The sequence below is a fragment of the Hoplias malabaricus genome, chromosome 16, assembly GCF_029633855.1.
Source record: "Hoplias malabaricus isolate fHopMal1 chromosome 16, fHopMal1.hap1, whole genome shotgun sequence".
Lineage (NCBI taxonomy): Eukaryota > Metazoa > Chordata > Actinopteri > Characiformes > Erythrinidae > Hoplias > Hoplias malabaricus.
Window position 1 is genome coordinate 16,515,764 of NC_089815.1, and position 16,612 is coordinate 16,532,375.

Below are 16,612 nucleotides of genomic sequence, written 5' to 3' on the forward strand. Positions count from 1 at the left end.
TGTACGTCTGTGTTATAATATTACGATTATAAGTCGCATTTGCATTTATTTTTGTCCACTTTTTAGGACAGTGAACAGTGTACAGCTCTAACAAAGTTTTAATAGAAGAGATCAAATCAAAGAGGATGAAAGACTCACCGTTTTCTGGCTGGTCCTTAATGTCCCCCTCACTGGGTTGGTTGGGACTTTCAGACTGTGTTGCTTCTGTTAGGAGAGAGAGAGAGAGAGAGAGAGAGAGAGAGAGAGAGAGAGAGAGAGAGAGAGAGAGAGAGAGAGATAAAAATGAGACAGGTTTTTTAAAAAAAGATCTATCCTTAAACTGGCACTTTAGTATTGGAAGTTGCTACTTTAGTGGACCACACTTCTCACAAATGTTCTATATCACAAGGCAAAGGTCCCTCCACATTGCCTGGAGTCGGGGTGACATACTGTCCAGTACAATGTAGTCTACACTTTGTTTCTATCTCTTGTTACTGTATCATATCATACCAGCTCATTAAACACTCACATAGTGAAAATCATTTTCTGTAATAGCATACCTCTTACTGCCCACAAGACTTATTAGAACTTATGAAAACATAACTGCATATTTGCATATTTCATTATCTTGAGTTAATTACATTTTCATTCTGATCACATTTTCGGTATTGAAAGGTCCCAATTTGCACACAAAAATGTCAGTGTTACAGCTCAAACAAGTCTGTATCCCTAAACATGAACTTTTCATCAAATTAAAATCATAATAGAATACACACAGATGTAGTATGCATTGAATTTTTACAATTTTGTTTCCAAACTTCTGACAGAAAGTATCTTATTCAGAAACAAACGAGAAATTCTTTATCTACTCTTCATATCATTATTTTGGTGGGTATGTATGTATGTATTTATTTATTCATTCATTCACTCATCACTGATAACGCCAAGGAGACTTGTATGTACGTTGGGTCAGCCACTGGATGTCCTTTCACCACTTTCAGATGTGATTTACATCTTCTGCGTAAATGTCTAAGCAATACTAGGCACACAAGTAAACTAAACTGTGCCGTCAATGATCTTAGTCTAGCCATTGTCCTGATAGAGAGGGAGAGAGAGAGAGAGAGCAAGAGAGAGAGAGAGAGCTACTGGCAGTCGTAGCACTTATGGAAATAAGCCTGGATGGAAAACCCTCCAGACCTGGACGTGCTGCATCTCTTGTAAAAAAAAAAAAAAAAAAAAGAAAAGAAAAAGAAAAAAAAAAAAAAAAAAAAAACCCTATAAATTTGATGGGAGAAATTTCTCCCAACAAGTGCTGGTTAACAGCACCATTAGCTGCAATAGCAAGGATAAGCAAAGAGACATTACAGAGACTTTCTCAAGATCCAGCGCTGTCTGTTTAAAGGTTTTTACTGCAGCCAAAAAAAAAAAAAAAAATCACCCCCCCCCCCCCAACCCATTCCCTGTGCATGATTTAGATGCAGGGGCGAGTATTGATCTCACACTGCAGATAAAATTGTCCGTGGGAGAGAAATATTACAGATATCCACTCAAAGAGAGCGGTCTGCTGTGACTCAGAGTGTAGAGGCCCATCAGAGAAAAGGCTGGCGAAAATGTGAACAGAATTTAATTCATCCATACTACAAACTACTACAAAAACAACTGCTGTTAAAAAGTATGGGTTTGTATTTTTTAAGGCAAAAACAGCAAGTTCTAGGAGTGACCAAGGAATAAAATTTGAAGTTCAACTTGGTTCAATGTTTTATTCCTAATACGCCGAGAAAAATCTGTATACACAAACACCACCAGAAAAGCCAATCTGACTTTGCAAAGACATTCAATGGCCCCATTATCCTCAAATCAATGCCATAGAATTTACAAAATGAAAAGGCGCCAATATGCGTGATTTTAAAAACACAAGTGATTTTTTTTAAGGAGGGGAATGCTTCTAAAGTGAAAAAAGTAGTGTAACATAAGAACAGACACCACACAAAAAAGTAGGGGGAGGGAAAGAAAAGTTAGGCCATCTCGTCCATCTCCTCCCAGACAAAGTAAACAATTTAGGGACTTGTTTGCATTCAGCTCGGCGCTGCCGTCTGCATCAACAGCTTAAAACAAAGGCAATCTGGAGAGCGGGGCGAACACACAAAAAAGCCGCCGTCCCCCCAGCAACAGCCCAGAGATACGTGAAAGCGGCAAGTTGGAGGCAAGGGGGCAGGGGCCGGCCGCTGGGTGTGTGCGCGCACGGGGCTATACTTTCACACAGTCTCTCCGGCTGCCCTCCGCAAACCAAGTGCTCTCACACTCCGAACCCATCGCTAATTAAAAATGCAAATGAGACGTGAGACCCAGACTCAGTGTGTCACATCTGCATTTACCCCCCGTCGAGGGCCCTCGGAGAGGCCGAGAGAATAAAAAAAAAACCCTCACGCTTGAAATAAACATAAAAAAAGACACTAAACAACAAATGACTAAATAGATGCACAAACAGGCCTGTTCACGGTGCCTAACCCCCCCACTCCCCCAACTATACAAGTGCATAACAAGCCACTCTTTCTGCTCCAGGGTGAAACACAGAGGAAGGATAGTCCCTGTCTATTTCTAAATTTGTTCTCACACCAAAGCCTAAAAGGAGGAGGATGTAGACCGGGTGTGGGAGAAGAAAAGGGAAACCTGGAATAAGCTCATTTGGGACTCCAAGTGTTTTTCTACATTGAGTCTGGGAGCATGGTTCATTACTGGGCATGGGTGCAGGGGATAAGGCTCAAACTGAGCGTGCTATGTAATACCATCAGAAAGTACCTGCCACCGATGCGTTGATTGACTTGACAGCTATAAAGTATTCCCAAAATGCAGTTCCTAACATCTGCATAAGCATTGCATGAATGTTTCCTATAATATAAAAATAGCATAGCTGTAAATTACACATCTGACATGGATTCTAAAAATTGATGCCAATATTCTACCAAAAAAGTAATGAATGGAGCAGTAGATGATTCCATAATCAACAAGAACTAATAAGTGAGAATGAACTTAAAAGTTAATACCCTGAAGATCCCAAATCTTGTAACTTCTCTGTCAAAACGGTAAAATGAATTATTATACATTAAGTGAATTGTAATTTCTGAAGTGAGATGTTTATGTACACATGCAGCTATTTCTATATTGTGTTTGTGTATTTAATGCATAAAATATCAACTGCCAATATTAATAAGTTTGCAAATATTGATGAACTGATCAAGTATACTGCATTAGCATTGGCTTCGATACTTATTACATTTACCAGATATCACTCACTGATCTACAGTCAATAGTGTCTTGTAGTCATTGAGTTTATAAAGTTGTAAGCAAGCCATGTTTTAAACATTCTAGATTGATGTGATCTTAAAAAGAGTTCTGATATTGTCATAGTCTTTAAAAAGAAAAGTATTGTGACTTTACAGTAGAATGAAAACACACTTTGTTTGTGTTTTCATTCTGGGTGGTGGACTACTGCTGTAAGTATTTGATTGCATTCAACCTCAAGGGCATTAGTGAAGTAAGGTGTTGGATGATTCGCTCTGGAACACAAACATCACTCCCAATCATCTCAATGGAAGTGGACTGTATTCTAGCTGATGTGGAATGGTCAGTGTAGGCTCATATTTCTGCTCCAGTGTCCCATCCAAATAGTAGTGCTTCTCTTAGAAGCTTTTTTCCGCCCACTGCTCACATCATTGCACATCTGCACAAAGTAACTGTGGCTCTGCATTTGTTTGTGTGTCTAACATCTCAGCCATTGTTCCTTCACCCAAATCTTTCCTGTCAGTTGGGGAGATCAAACATGTGACATGCGCCTATTAACCGCCAATTGGACATCAGTGACATTCCTAACCAGATGGAGAATGAAAGTTTAGATTTTTCTTCTGGAGTAATGTAAAATGGTAAAATCATAGCTATCCAAAACTAAGATGTGACTTCTCTGCTCTGGCACTTATTACAGAACGATGTACGTGTGTTTGCTATTCCTGTTTCATTCCAGTCTCAGCAACAAGCTCCTCACCAGAGGACAGGCCCGGTGCACCAGCTTGTAAGTGAGTGCGGTACTGATATGATGTGTTGATGCTTGCTGAATTAGTCAACGGGTTGATTCTCTAATTAGATCATTAGGGCCGCTGCCGGCAGGCCAGGCTGGAGGGGTGTTATAGCCCCTGGCTTGCTGCTCTCAGACCCCCTGTCTCTCTCTTAGCCTCTGAGGCCAGACTGTGGGGGTTTGGGGGACCTTGGTGTGCACACACACACAGCCTGGCCTGTTTGATTATGCATGCACTAAACCATCTGTACCTCTTGCAGGTCCTCTGCTTCAGTCCGTCGCGTTCTCACCAAGTGCTTTGCTGTAATCCAATTGTGTGTTAAAACCCTACTTTCAAAAGGCCTTTTACGCGGCGGCCTCAGGAACATGCAGCCCAATAAAAGGAGGCAGAAACTTAATTTAGAAATACAAACGGCCCTTTCTGGACCATCAATGGAAGGTGAAGCTTCAGGGATTGGAGTATTGTTTTCACAAGTATCGTCTCTCGGATTTTTTTCTTTTACTTTTTTATTTTTCTCACTGCCGGTCGTTACAAAAGAAAGGGATGTTGTGGTGCTATCAGAAACTAAGGCATTCCTTTAGAGTTCCACTAAAGGGAAGAAGAACTGAGGTAGTGTAATTATGACTTAAAGACAAATAATAACATTTTTTAAAACTCCACAACTTCTCAATGGGTGTGGGAAACAAAATACAAAACAAAACCCTTGAAGGCAACTTTAGTTAGAAATTATCTGTTAACACTTCAAAACTGCAGTGGAAAGCTCTTTCTGGTAACTACACAGACTACATGTTAGCACCATAACAATTGCAGGGCTGGGCGGTAAATGTAATGTCATTTTCATTTGTAATTTTGGCTTTGATCTATTATGATAACAAGATAATAAAGATAAAACTGCCATTCAGTTGTGTAAAAAGTTAGTTGATTACAATAATTACTAAGTCAAGGATTAACCCTGTTTAAAAATCATGATATTGACCAAAAAATAACATTAATTCACTGATTCATTCATTGTTTGTAACCTCTTATCCGGTTCGGGGTTGCGGTGGGTCCGGAGCCTACCCGGGATCACTGGGTGCAAAGCAGGAACACACCCTAAAGGGGGCGCCAGTCCTTTGCAGGGTAACACACACTCACACATTCACACACACCTATGGGCATTTTGAGCCTTAGCAATGTGTGTTTTTGGACCGTGGGAGGAAACCGGGTCATCCAGAGGAAACCCAGGCAGACATGGGGAGGACACACCAAACTCCTCACAAACAGTCAGCTGAAGCAGGATTCAAAACCACAACCCAGGACCCTGGAGCTGTGTGAGAGTAATACTACCCTGCTCCACCACCATGCCACCTTACCCACAAAAAAACATGACAATAATAATTTTGAGTAATTCATAATTACCAAAAAAAACTGAAATATAACACGAGTGGCACGATGGTGCAGCAGGTAGAGTCGCAGTCACAGCTCCAGGAATCTGAAGGTTGTGGGTTCAGGCCTACAAGGTAGAGTTTGATGTGTTCTCCCTGTGTCCGCGTGGGTTTCCTCCAGGTGCTCCTGTTTCCTCCCATGGTCCAAATACACACGTTGGTAGGTGGATTGGCGACTCAAAAGTGTCCGTAAGTGTGAGTGTGTGAATGAATGTGTGAGTGTGTGTTGCCCTGTGAAGGACTGGCGCCCCCTCCAGGGCGTATTCCCGCCTTGTGCCCAATGATTTCGGGTAGGCTCCGGACCCACCGTGACCCTGAACTGGATAAGCGGTTACAGATAATGAATGAATGAATAAATTAAATATAAGACTAGGACACAAAATTGAGAAAGCAATAAAACAAAAAAAGAAAGAAAGAAAGAAAGAAAGAAACAAACAAACAAAGGCAAAAATCTCCCAAGCTGAAAAGATGAGCCTTCCAGTCTGAAATCTTTCAGCTTGTGTCTTCTAGCATGCCTGTTTTTCTCATGTCTGCGTTCTCTACTGTACACACACTTCATCACCCGCTGTATCAGAGCCTCACTCATCGATGGGCTGAGCTGGGGGGTTTTGTGTGAGTGTGTGTGTGTTTGTGTGTGTTTTGTGGAGTGTTGAGAGTGCTGTGCTCTCAGCGTTTGTTTCCGTTAACTTGTGCCTCTGTCCAGTGTTTGAGTAACCTTGACCTCTGCCCCTCCTGCTTCTGCGTCACGCCATATTTAATAAGGGCCAGTGTTTAGACAGAACCCTTCTGCCTCTCCTCTATAGATCAGCCAAACGCAGGTCCAGTGCATTCTCTGTCTCACACAACATCACATCCTGAGCTGCATTTCTGGAGGGCTGAGAATGAGAAGGACTTACATTTTCAGCTCATCATTGCTCAGATACAAACCAAAGTAAAACAATTACACTAGAAACTGAACTAGTTTTGACATATGTTTGTAGTTATGCAACTGCTTATTTTTTGAGTTACACAATGAATAACATGCTTACTTTTACTTATTTACATATTAACAGTTTTTTGCTATGTGAAGCAATCAGTTAAACAAAACAAAAATGTGATGGATTAAATGTTATCTCTATTCTACTCTGTGGTAAACCGAGTTTGAAACATGTACTTTTTGTTTTAATGAATTATGAGTGAAAAATATACATCAGGCCACCCTTCTGTTATCATTGGTTTTAACATTAACTTCTAAGTGTTAATAAAGCAGTGCTGTCTGCACAGTCCACATGAAGTCTGAGAATGCTCTGTTGCAAAAAAAGACAAAGCTAGAATAGTGAGGTCAGTATTTACAAAAAAATATGTGAATTCCTTTCTGTGGTCTCTCAGCGATGACATTATAGGCCCACTGCGGTCCAATAAACCGTCTATTTCCATCTTGCAAGAAACAGCAAAATACCATTCAAAGTCTCAATTATTCTTTTTGTCAGAGCAACTTGTGCTATTCCCCCTGCAAATGTCAGCCACCGCAAAACTCAGCCGGACCCTGGAACAATAAAGGCTATCAATAAACAATAATTAAAAGAAACTTAGGTTTTAGAATGCCATGCTCCTTTTCAGCAAGAACTTGTAAATCAGGGAGCTCTCCTGCAGAAAGTACATAAGTAGGTTCCAGCATTGTCGCGCTACCGTTACTGGGAGACAATGGTGGGACATTCCTAACCGCCTTGTATACATGTCCCCCCTGGGTTCTGGGTTCTGTGGAGTGAGATATCACTATCCGACAAGTCTGGATAAAAGATATGAGCCAAAGAAAACCCAAAGCCACAATACTGCACAGGCAGACATAACATTTAGGCCCTACTCTGGCAACTCAGAGGCTCTATGGTTATTTTAAATATATACTGTAGTAGGCTGTGTGACAGGTTTGGCGTTAGATGCTAAAAGTATAAAATTTACCCACATGGAAACACTGGATTCGCATTTGGAGCAAAAAAATTAATAAAAGGAGAACAAGACAATTAGCTGCTCATTATACAAAGATACATCATTGATGCTTAGAGGTGTAAATAAAATGAGATTAACTGCTAACAAGGTTAAGAGTTGGTAAACAGCTTCTGATAGTCTGGAGATATAAAGTGAGCAAGGTGAACCAAGGTGCCTCATGGTCACAGCTCTTTTACGGGAAAAGTTTTAGCTCTTTTACTCTCTGCTGGTAAGTGATACTGGGATTTGCTGTAGACTGCTGTGAGGAGCAAACTCCCCTGATATGAGCAACAGTTTCTAGGAAGAGACAGGAAGAGCAGGCCGAGGAGGAGGGAAAAGTTCTTGGCCTTTTCCCAGGAAGGCAGAGTGAAAAGCTGGATCCCAGCATTCCCCTGGGATATGGTGAAATATACAGCCCTAGGGCCGCTTTCAATTTACTCTCTCTCTCTCCCTCTCCCTCTCTCTCTCTCTCTCTAAATAGCTGGGCTGTGAGAAAAAAGTTGAGCCTGTCAGGGATCTAATGTGTACTCCGACCTCTCCTAGCCCTTATGTGGAGAAATAGAAAGATCGAGAATGGGTCAAGTGTCTGTGTGAACGTGGTTTCTTTCAAGAGGTAGAGGGGAATATGTGCAACAAAAAAAAGACCACAATCAATCATTTCAAATACTGAAATCCATCAGTCTTCCAGTGGTGAGTTAGAACTGTAACACAAGAACACTGCAATGTCAAAAAGTAAGACCTTGTGCAACAAAAGTGCAAAAAAAAAGCACTTTTTTCCTTAGGATTTTTTGCATTTGTCTTTGGATAATCTTCAAAAAGTATATTATTGAGAAACAAACCTCATTGTAACTAACCACAGCAGAAAACCTCCTGGCTGGTCTTGTTTAGGAGAAACTATTATGGAGAAGCGAAGGAATAGGTATTTTAACAGTGGAAAATATAACAATGAAAAAATGGAATATTGAACATGTCCCAGACGGTCTAATAGAATAACACAGAAAGAACTGTGGGTATTGTTTTTCCCCATGTTGGATCTGGATGTGCTGTGAGGGGAGAAAAATGCCCATGTTTGACCTCTGTCAGCCTTGATTTCCTGCTGGAGAAGCACTGTGTCTGAGGATACTCTATTGAATAATAAAAAAAGTGTTGTCAGTTTGATTGTCATTTGCCAGAGATCTAATCTCAGTGAGTACCATGAGACCCTCCCCTTGTGACACGGCAGGAAGAATGCAGCAGAGTCGAGAGAGTGTGTGTGCTTGTGTGTGTGTGTGTGTGTGTGTGTGTGTGTGTGTGTGTGCGCATGTGTGTGTGCTGTAATTCACCACTTTCTCCAAGCCCAGCTGACAGGCTGCAGCTGCAAAGGGGGAGCAGAGAGGTGCATGCTGGGGATTCAATGCTGTCAGGAGCATGGACACACCTGTCTCCACCACAGCCAGTGCCTGGAGCCAGGTAACAATCCTACATTTACAACACTCTTACACCTTCCAATAAGGCAGCACAATATATTGTATGAAGGCATTATCGCAATATTGAAACATTGGCCCTTGAAACACTAGGGCTGACACATGAGCCCACAAAGCAATGACAAAAGATGTTATATTTTAATAAATTATTTTAATTAATTTTAATAAATACATACAACTTTGAAACAAATTACTCAGTCCTGAAGTGTTTAACTTTTAGATAGGCCTTCAGAACACCCCTGTTTAATTTAGTCTACAGAGGACCGATCCACACCCGAAGCAAAGCCAGAACCGCAATAAAAGTCAAATCTGGAATTATTCGGGGAAGAAACTATGGGAGAGGAATGAAAAGCGAGGCACTATTACACAGAAAATGAAATAATATGCCCTTCCGCAAGCCCGATCTAATCTGGAACACAAACTCTGTACTTTACACATAAACTAGTCGCTCCGGGGCCTGTGAGATAAACAAATCTGCCTTGAAAAATAAACAACGGAATAGCATTTGCACCTGGCATGGAGGGAGCCCTGAGTGGCTAGTCACAGACACCACGCACATGGCTCTGTGGGCAAGCCTCTACGTTTCTTCTAACAAAATCAAAATAGAAAGTCTCCATGATCTTGGCAGTACGACATCAGGAAAAAAAAAAAAGACAGGGCGATTCACTTTGGCAGCCAACTCTCTCTACAAACACACACACACACACACACACACACACAAAATGAACAAATTTTCTATTTGCTTTTTGGCTGCAATCTAAAACAGACTGGAGAGCACTTGCCAAGGTGGGCGAAAGCACTGACAGTGTCATGCTCCCCGGCCTGATTCTTTCCCACCAGCAGCAGCTTCACACTGAGCAGAAACATCTCCTGCAGCCCTGAAACACTGACCAGTGGCAACGGCCACCAGAGCTCAATAAACTATCACAAAAACACACGTCCAGAGACGCATGTATATCCATATAGAAAGGCACCATGCACCTTTAGTACTCTTAAGAAAAACAGAATTGTTTTCACTGTTTAATGTTTAAATAAAAAAAAAAATACAGCTTTTTATCTCTATCTTTGCATTATGCAAATACAAACACAAAATCCTAAAAGCTTTCATCATAGACATTTTAGTAAAAAAAATACAGAGGATTTTAAAATGTATTATATTTTTAATATAAAACCCTAAAATAATTATAAAAGAAAAAAAGTTGTTAAAATGCTTACTCAAAATCCATTGTAAACTTTGGGAATACATAAAAACGTAAAATGCCTTAAAATTGATTTTTACATTTTATATTGATGGGTCACAATCTATCTAATACACTGAAAGGATACACACCAATTTCAAAAATGCAGCTGATCAATGCCACTATGCCACTCTACGTGACATTCTCTAATTTATAATTTCATGGAAAGCATAAATAACCACAGCATTCAATAACACTTAAATAAACTATTTTCTCCAGACAAAAATAAAAAAAATTAATTATGGCACATAGTACAACCTACAATAAAATTCTCTCTTCTGTTTGAAGGGAATGCAGTCAGTGTGGTTAACTGTTGGTTAAAAAATGTGCTGTAAATCTGAACAGCAAAGCGTGCATTTTGAGTGGCAAGCGAGGAAAAAGCCGTTGGACAAATGCTCAGTTGTGAACGGCAACTCGGTCCAAGTCCCTGGCGTCTACCCGAGAGTGTTAGAGGATCCAGGCTGATGCCAGCCAAAGCTCTAGGTCTGTCATTTCAACCCTGGCAGCACTCTTACATGTGGCCTAATCAGCAAAGGAACAAAAATGGTGCAAAATGCTTTATACTTATTTTTCAGTCAAACAGTGTCAAAAATTAAATGAATAAATTGTTTTGTGCACATTATATAAAGACAGAAACACAATGATAAAATGATCATTTTATCTAACTCATATGAATCCCCATAAATTATATTTTGTGGGGTGAATTTATTTCTAATGCTATGCATCATATAGGCATAATCGATTGCTATCGTCGCTCTGGCCTCCCTCACCATAGCTCCTCCCCACTGCCTCCATTTTGTGCTCCCCAGTCAGCCACCATTTTGGATCAACCACTTCTCGAGAGCAACACAATAAAACAATGAAAATTTCACTAGCAAAAGCATCATTCAGATTAGCCATTTAAAGCATTTTCTTCTACTGACAATTCAAACAAATAGTTACGATAATTACCAAACAAAAAACTTCAATAAAAAGAAAACAGAAGGGCTCGAGTTTGAAAAGAGATGTTTCCAGTGCCAATACCCCTATTTAAAACGTAGTCATTCTCGCTGTCTTTTTGTCTTCATTCTCCTCCTTTTTCTCTCTGCCTCTCAAGCTTATCCCAAGCATAGCTGTTAAATCGTCCTGCCAGGCACGGCTATACTGAGAGAGAATCACGTTAGCTGCTCCCATTGTTGGATGACACAGAAGCTGCCGCTGCCAAGAAGTTTTCTGCCAAGTTCAACAACGTTTTGATATGAAGAAAGACAGAGCGAAAAATACTAGCTCCAAGTATAGCCACAACACCTGACCATTCTTTTTGTAAGACTGATTGGGTTAATTGAGTAATAATATAAAGACATTGATATTACTATTTATAATTAATATAAGCCCCACCCCCCTTTACCTCATACTTTGGCAGCCATCTTAAATGCTTTGGAAACCATTTTAAAATGCCCTCTCCCTCCTTTCGGCGGCTGCCATCCTGGATGCCACCATTTTTTCCAACAATAGGCTCCACAAATTAGCAAAAAATTGGCAGAGTGGAGAAAACAAACATGGCATTTACCAACATTTATAAAAATATGACATTTTTCAAGATTGATTATGAATACATTTAAAGCAACTAAGAGATTATTGCTAAATTGGATCTACACAAAGGACCTACATTATATTGAAAAAGATATATACAAATACTACTTGCTTATAACCTTATTTACCAAAATTTTATTACCATAATTCACCATTTCAGAAAAATGAATAATGAGCATAAATTCGTATCCTCCTATCCTTATTCTAAATCAGCGGACCTACAAATAATATATATATAATTATTATTATTCTTTTTTACAAATTTATTTTTTTTTCCGTTTTTCCCCTAAAAACTCCATGTGAATACTTGTGAAAAGTATGTCAAACCACGTATGTAATTCACTTATAAAATAATACACTTAAAAACAAACTTTTTAAAAAAAATTACAAGATACTGTCAGTACTTAACAGTGTTCAGAATTTGACAAAAACAATTCTGCTTCTGCTTCAACTCATTAAGCATGGGTGAGAAAGAGGTTGTGTTTCGGCCCACTTGGCAGACAAAACATTCAGAGATCTCAGTCTATATAGTATTTCACAATACTCTTTATATTACAACTTCTGTCTGACAGGTTTTCCGTTGCAAGAATAGACTGTGTGTCTGTGTCTGTGTGTGTGTGTGTGTGTGTGTGTGTGTGTGTGTGTGTGTGTGTGCATGCGTGCGTGTGTAGAAAAATGTGGACTGTGTGAACCCCCTGTCCAGATTTGGAGACAAAGCTCCATTTACAATGTCTGTTGTTGTGTTAAGATGCTCCAGGAAGCGCTCAGCCAAGGCAATTCCAGCAGCGGCGGCGGATCAATTAACGAAAGCATGATTAACATTACAGGAGAGCACAGAGAAATAATGGACGTCTCCGGAAAGTGGATTAGGATGAGTGGAACCTTGACGTGCGGGCTGGGATACTGTGCTATTGAAGGACACCATTGGAATCAGCGTGACATAAGCCAGACTGAAATAGTTTGGGAATGCAATTGATGAATTGCTGTATTGATTCAGTTCTGTCTCACTTACCATAATTATAGAACCGTAATGGATGGCATTACTGATGTTGGGAGTTTTTCTTTTTTTATTATTTTAACCACACTTCCCACCCTTTTCTCTTTTCCTTCTTCAGTATCAAAATCAATATCTGATTTTAATATGTATGTATGTGTGTGTGTGTATATTTGACAAAAAAAAAAAAAAATATATATATATATATATATATATATATATATATATAATTTTTTTGTCAAATGGTACATTACCAGCAATTTTAATCAACAACTTTGAATACAATATACACAGTTCCACATACTACATACAAGCATTTAAAAATGGCTAAATCAAATATGACGTCTGAATCAGTATATCAATATCTCTAAAAATGTGTTCCTGAAACTGCCAATTACCACAACTAGGAATTAGGGTGCATGTTGTCAATTTTTGTATCGTTTACAGCTGATTTATATATTGATATTGAACTACTATCCACCCCTACTTACACCCCCGAGTATGCATGTTTGTATATACTTAAGAAGGATGAATATAAATTAGATGTATGTCATTTCTTTGATCTTAAAACTGAGAAATGTGTAAGAACATTGAACATAAGAACATTTTGATCATAGTCAATAATGAAAAATCACAATAGTGCGCAAGCAATGCGTTCCTAAATCCTCGGTCCCATTCACTCTCTGCTCTCTATGGACCACCTTGTGCCCCGTCTCCTCTGCCATGTGCAGTCTAGCAAGCTTGCTATGATCCTCAGAAGAATGCCAGAGCAGGGAGTCAATATCAGCCCCTCGGAGGGGCAAAGTGCCTACTCAGAGCCTGGCTCTACCGCCCTCACTCATTGATAAGTAGCGAACGTTAGCGGAGTGAGATTCCTCAGGCCCAGACAATGGGCTTCCTGTGTGTGCACCTCCCATGGGCTGAGGGAGGGCATGAGGGCTCCATACCCGTCTATAAGACCTTCCTGTATGCAGTTAAGGTCTGTATGAGGCACAGGAAAATGGGATCCAGGGGAGACATATTCTAAGACTGTGTGCATTTATCTGTGCATTTGAAAAAATTACGGGATCCATAACACGGTCTCAGTAAGATAAACAAATTTGGCAAGGGGGAAAAAAAAATCAGTTGTCACATTGGACATTTCACTGTACTTTTAATGTTGCAGGACACTAAAATTGGGCTGAAAACCTATATGCTGATGCTTGGCAGATGGGACTGAAAACTCGCCACACAAAGACAGGTGCTCAGTGTAGGTACATATCAACACACAATGCAATATTACAAAACTTCTGCTTCAGATTCCTAGTTTGAAATATACAACAGTCTCAATCAGACAAACAAAGAAAACCTGTCCATGCTATATTCATTTGCAGCTGCTAGTCACTAACTCAAACTAACTGGTGCTTCTTTTCACACTTATGACTGAAGTTTGTTGTACATTGTTTCTGACAAACAACCATAAACAAACTGTCCCTAAATTACAGGTTGCCACATTTAAAGCATTTCCTAATGAAGCAGTGCTGCAGTGAGTGAACAGTAAAAGGGATCTGGGGTAGGCTAGGCAGAAAAAGAGACAGAATAGTGGGCTTGGTGTGGAAGGATCGATGGGGCCGTTAGGGAGTGCCGTCTCTCAGGTTACCGAATGTGTGTGTGTGTGTGTGTGTGTTGCTCACGAGCTCATCTGGAGCTCTGCCCTGACCACACACACTCTCCAATGGCTCTATGCTGCCCTCCACTAGTGGATCTTTACACTCTACCCAACCAGGCCTTGGGGCAAATGCAGCAAAAATAGCACAAAAATAATAAGCAATGACTTCCAAAAAGAAGCTGACAATAATCATTGAAAAACAAAGCAAATAATAAATGAAAATGTAAATACTTTCCACAAATGTTCAAATTTGATATGTAATTTTCAAACATGTATTTTAATAAATAAAAAAGCCATCCAACAGTACTCCATTAGCCTTAAGGCTAATCAATCTAATTAGTTGCATGAAACAGCAATAAATCTCAATTTACTGTAAAAAGGCCATGGATTCATGCTGACTAACATTACAACAGCCACAGTAATTTAATTGTAAATGTCAGAGTGAGAGAATGAACTCACAGATGTACAAATATGTGTGTATTGGCTGGCTATGCTTGTTGAGCTGTGGACAATGTCAGCCCAGCCCATTGAGCAGCATATCGATCTGTGCTGGGGGAAATTGAGAGGGAAGCTGCAGCAGAGCAGCTTCGGGTTTCTGGGCACCATTCTCGGCCACTGCCTGAACCCGGCTCTTCCCCTTGCTTTACACTAGCCTATCCCCCCCCCCCCCCCTCTCTCTTTCTCACATACACACACACACACACTCTCCCTCTCTGTGAAGCATTTCTCTGCGTAAAACTCCCTCTCTTTTAGACTAGAAGCAATCAGTTGACTGTGCCAGAGTCACTCAGGATGTCTGGCCCTGATAATACTGGCCCTGCACAAGCACACTAGAGAGACGATTATGTGTGTGTGTGTGTTTTTGTATATTTTCAGGAGAAAATACTTTGACCTTTAGGATAAATAAAGAAAAACACCAGAATCGAACAAATAGAGTTATCTTGTGAAATGTTTTACACAAAAGCTCAGTGTACCCTATTTACCTTTAGGACAATGTAATACATATGAGACTCATTATTATATATTAAAATATTATTATTGTGTTTCTATGTGTCAAATGAACATGTTAATAAAGCATTAACACTATACACTTTTAAACAGTTCAACTTTCAAGTTTTTTAATGCCATTAACACATTTTTGTAGGTACATGTGATTTTACCAGAGTGCCTTCCTCAGGAGTTATATCATGTTGATTTTGAGAATCTCTGCTTTATCTCCCCACACAGCATATATTATATGAGTAGTGGATCCTTCTCAGCGCTGCAGTGACAGTCAGTGCTGCATTGGTATGAGTGGATCAGACACAGAAGTGTGGGGGTCCTGACCATTTAAGAACAGGGTGAGATGGGACAAACATTGTATGTATGCAAAGTAGCAGGTGGGCTATAATCAGTAATTATAGAACTCCTGTGTTCCTGTATGGTCTGAGCGAATGGAGAGTGAGTGCAGAAAAAAGGAAGTGGTCATAATGTATATATATATATATATATATATATATATATAGACACACATATGCACTCTTGTATTAATACAGGGGATGAGATCATACGTTCCATATATATATATATATATATATATATATATATATATAAAAGGCGCTAATATCTACACTTCCCATCTGATAAAATATTAATATACTAAAATGCAACTGATGTTGAACTTCCATCCATTTGCCACTCTCCTTCGAATATCAGATACAGATCACTGGAATGCTGAAATAAGGGCTAGAAAAAAAACATTACAGCACAGTAGGGTTGAGCAGTATATCATTGCTTAAGTGTTATCAAAACATCAATCCTTGGCTAAACAATACAGTGTTCAAAACACATTCTATGAATATCCTGCCTAACTGGGATAAATTATGCCATAATTGACCTGTTGTAACATTAGGTTTGACCAAATTTAGACCAAGATCAATAGTTCATAAATCTGTTTTCCTCATATTATTTGTCATGACTACAATAACACACTTTAGTATAAATGCAATCTTGTTTAAATGCATAATGCATATAAATACATAGGATAAACGCAGATTTTATCCATATCTTAAAGCATTTAATCGGAATATTAAACTTTTGTCTTAATTCGCTCTCTGAACACACTATTTTTATAGTTAATATATTTGGGAAAATACATTACATGGTCAGAAAGAGTGCCAAATCAAAAGCACATGTAAACCAATGTCAGTCCTCAGTGAGTGGACCATTTTAGTTTTATCAAATTTATGTATTTGAATTCGTGGCTACATTTCGGGTAGG

General features: G+C 39.5%; 1 protein-coding gene across 3 annotated transcripts in view; it reads right to left on the reverse strand.

The window, feature by feature from the left end:
- The window catches only part of nfia (nuclear factor I/A), a 179,356-nt gene that overhangs the window by 62,883 nt on the left and 99,861 nt on the right, over positions 1-16,612 (reverse strand). For all 3 annotated transcript variants that reach the window (XM_066647148.1, XM_066647147.1, XM_066647149.1), the window contains exon 3: positions 139-204. In XM_066647148.1, coding sequence (XP_066503245.1) covers positions 139-204 — 66 coding nt within the window. The remainder of the gene's footprint in view (positions 1-138; positions 205-16,612) is intronic.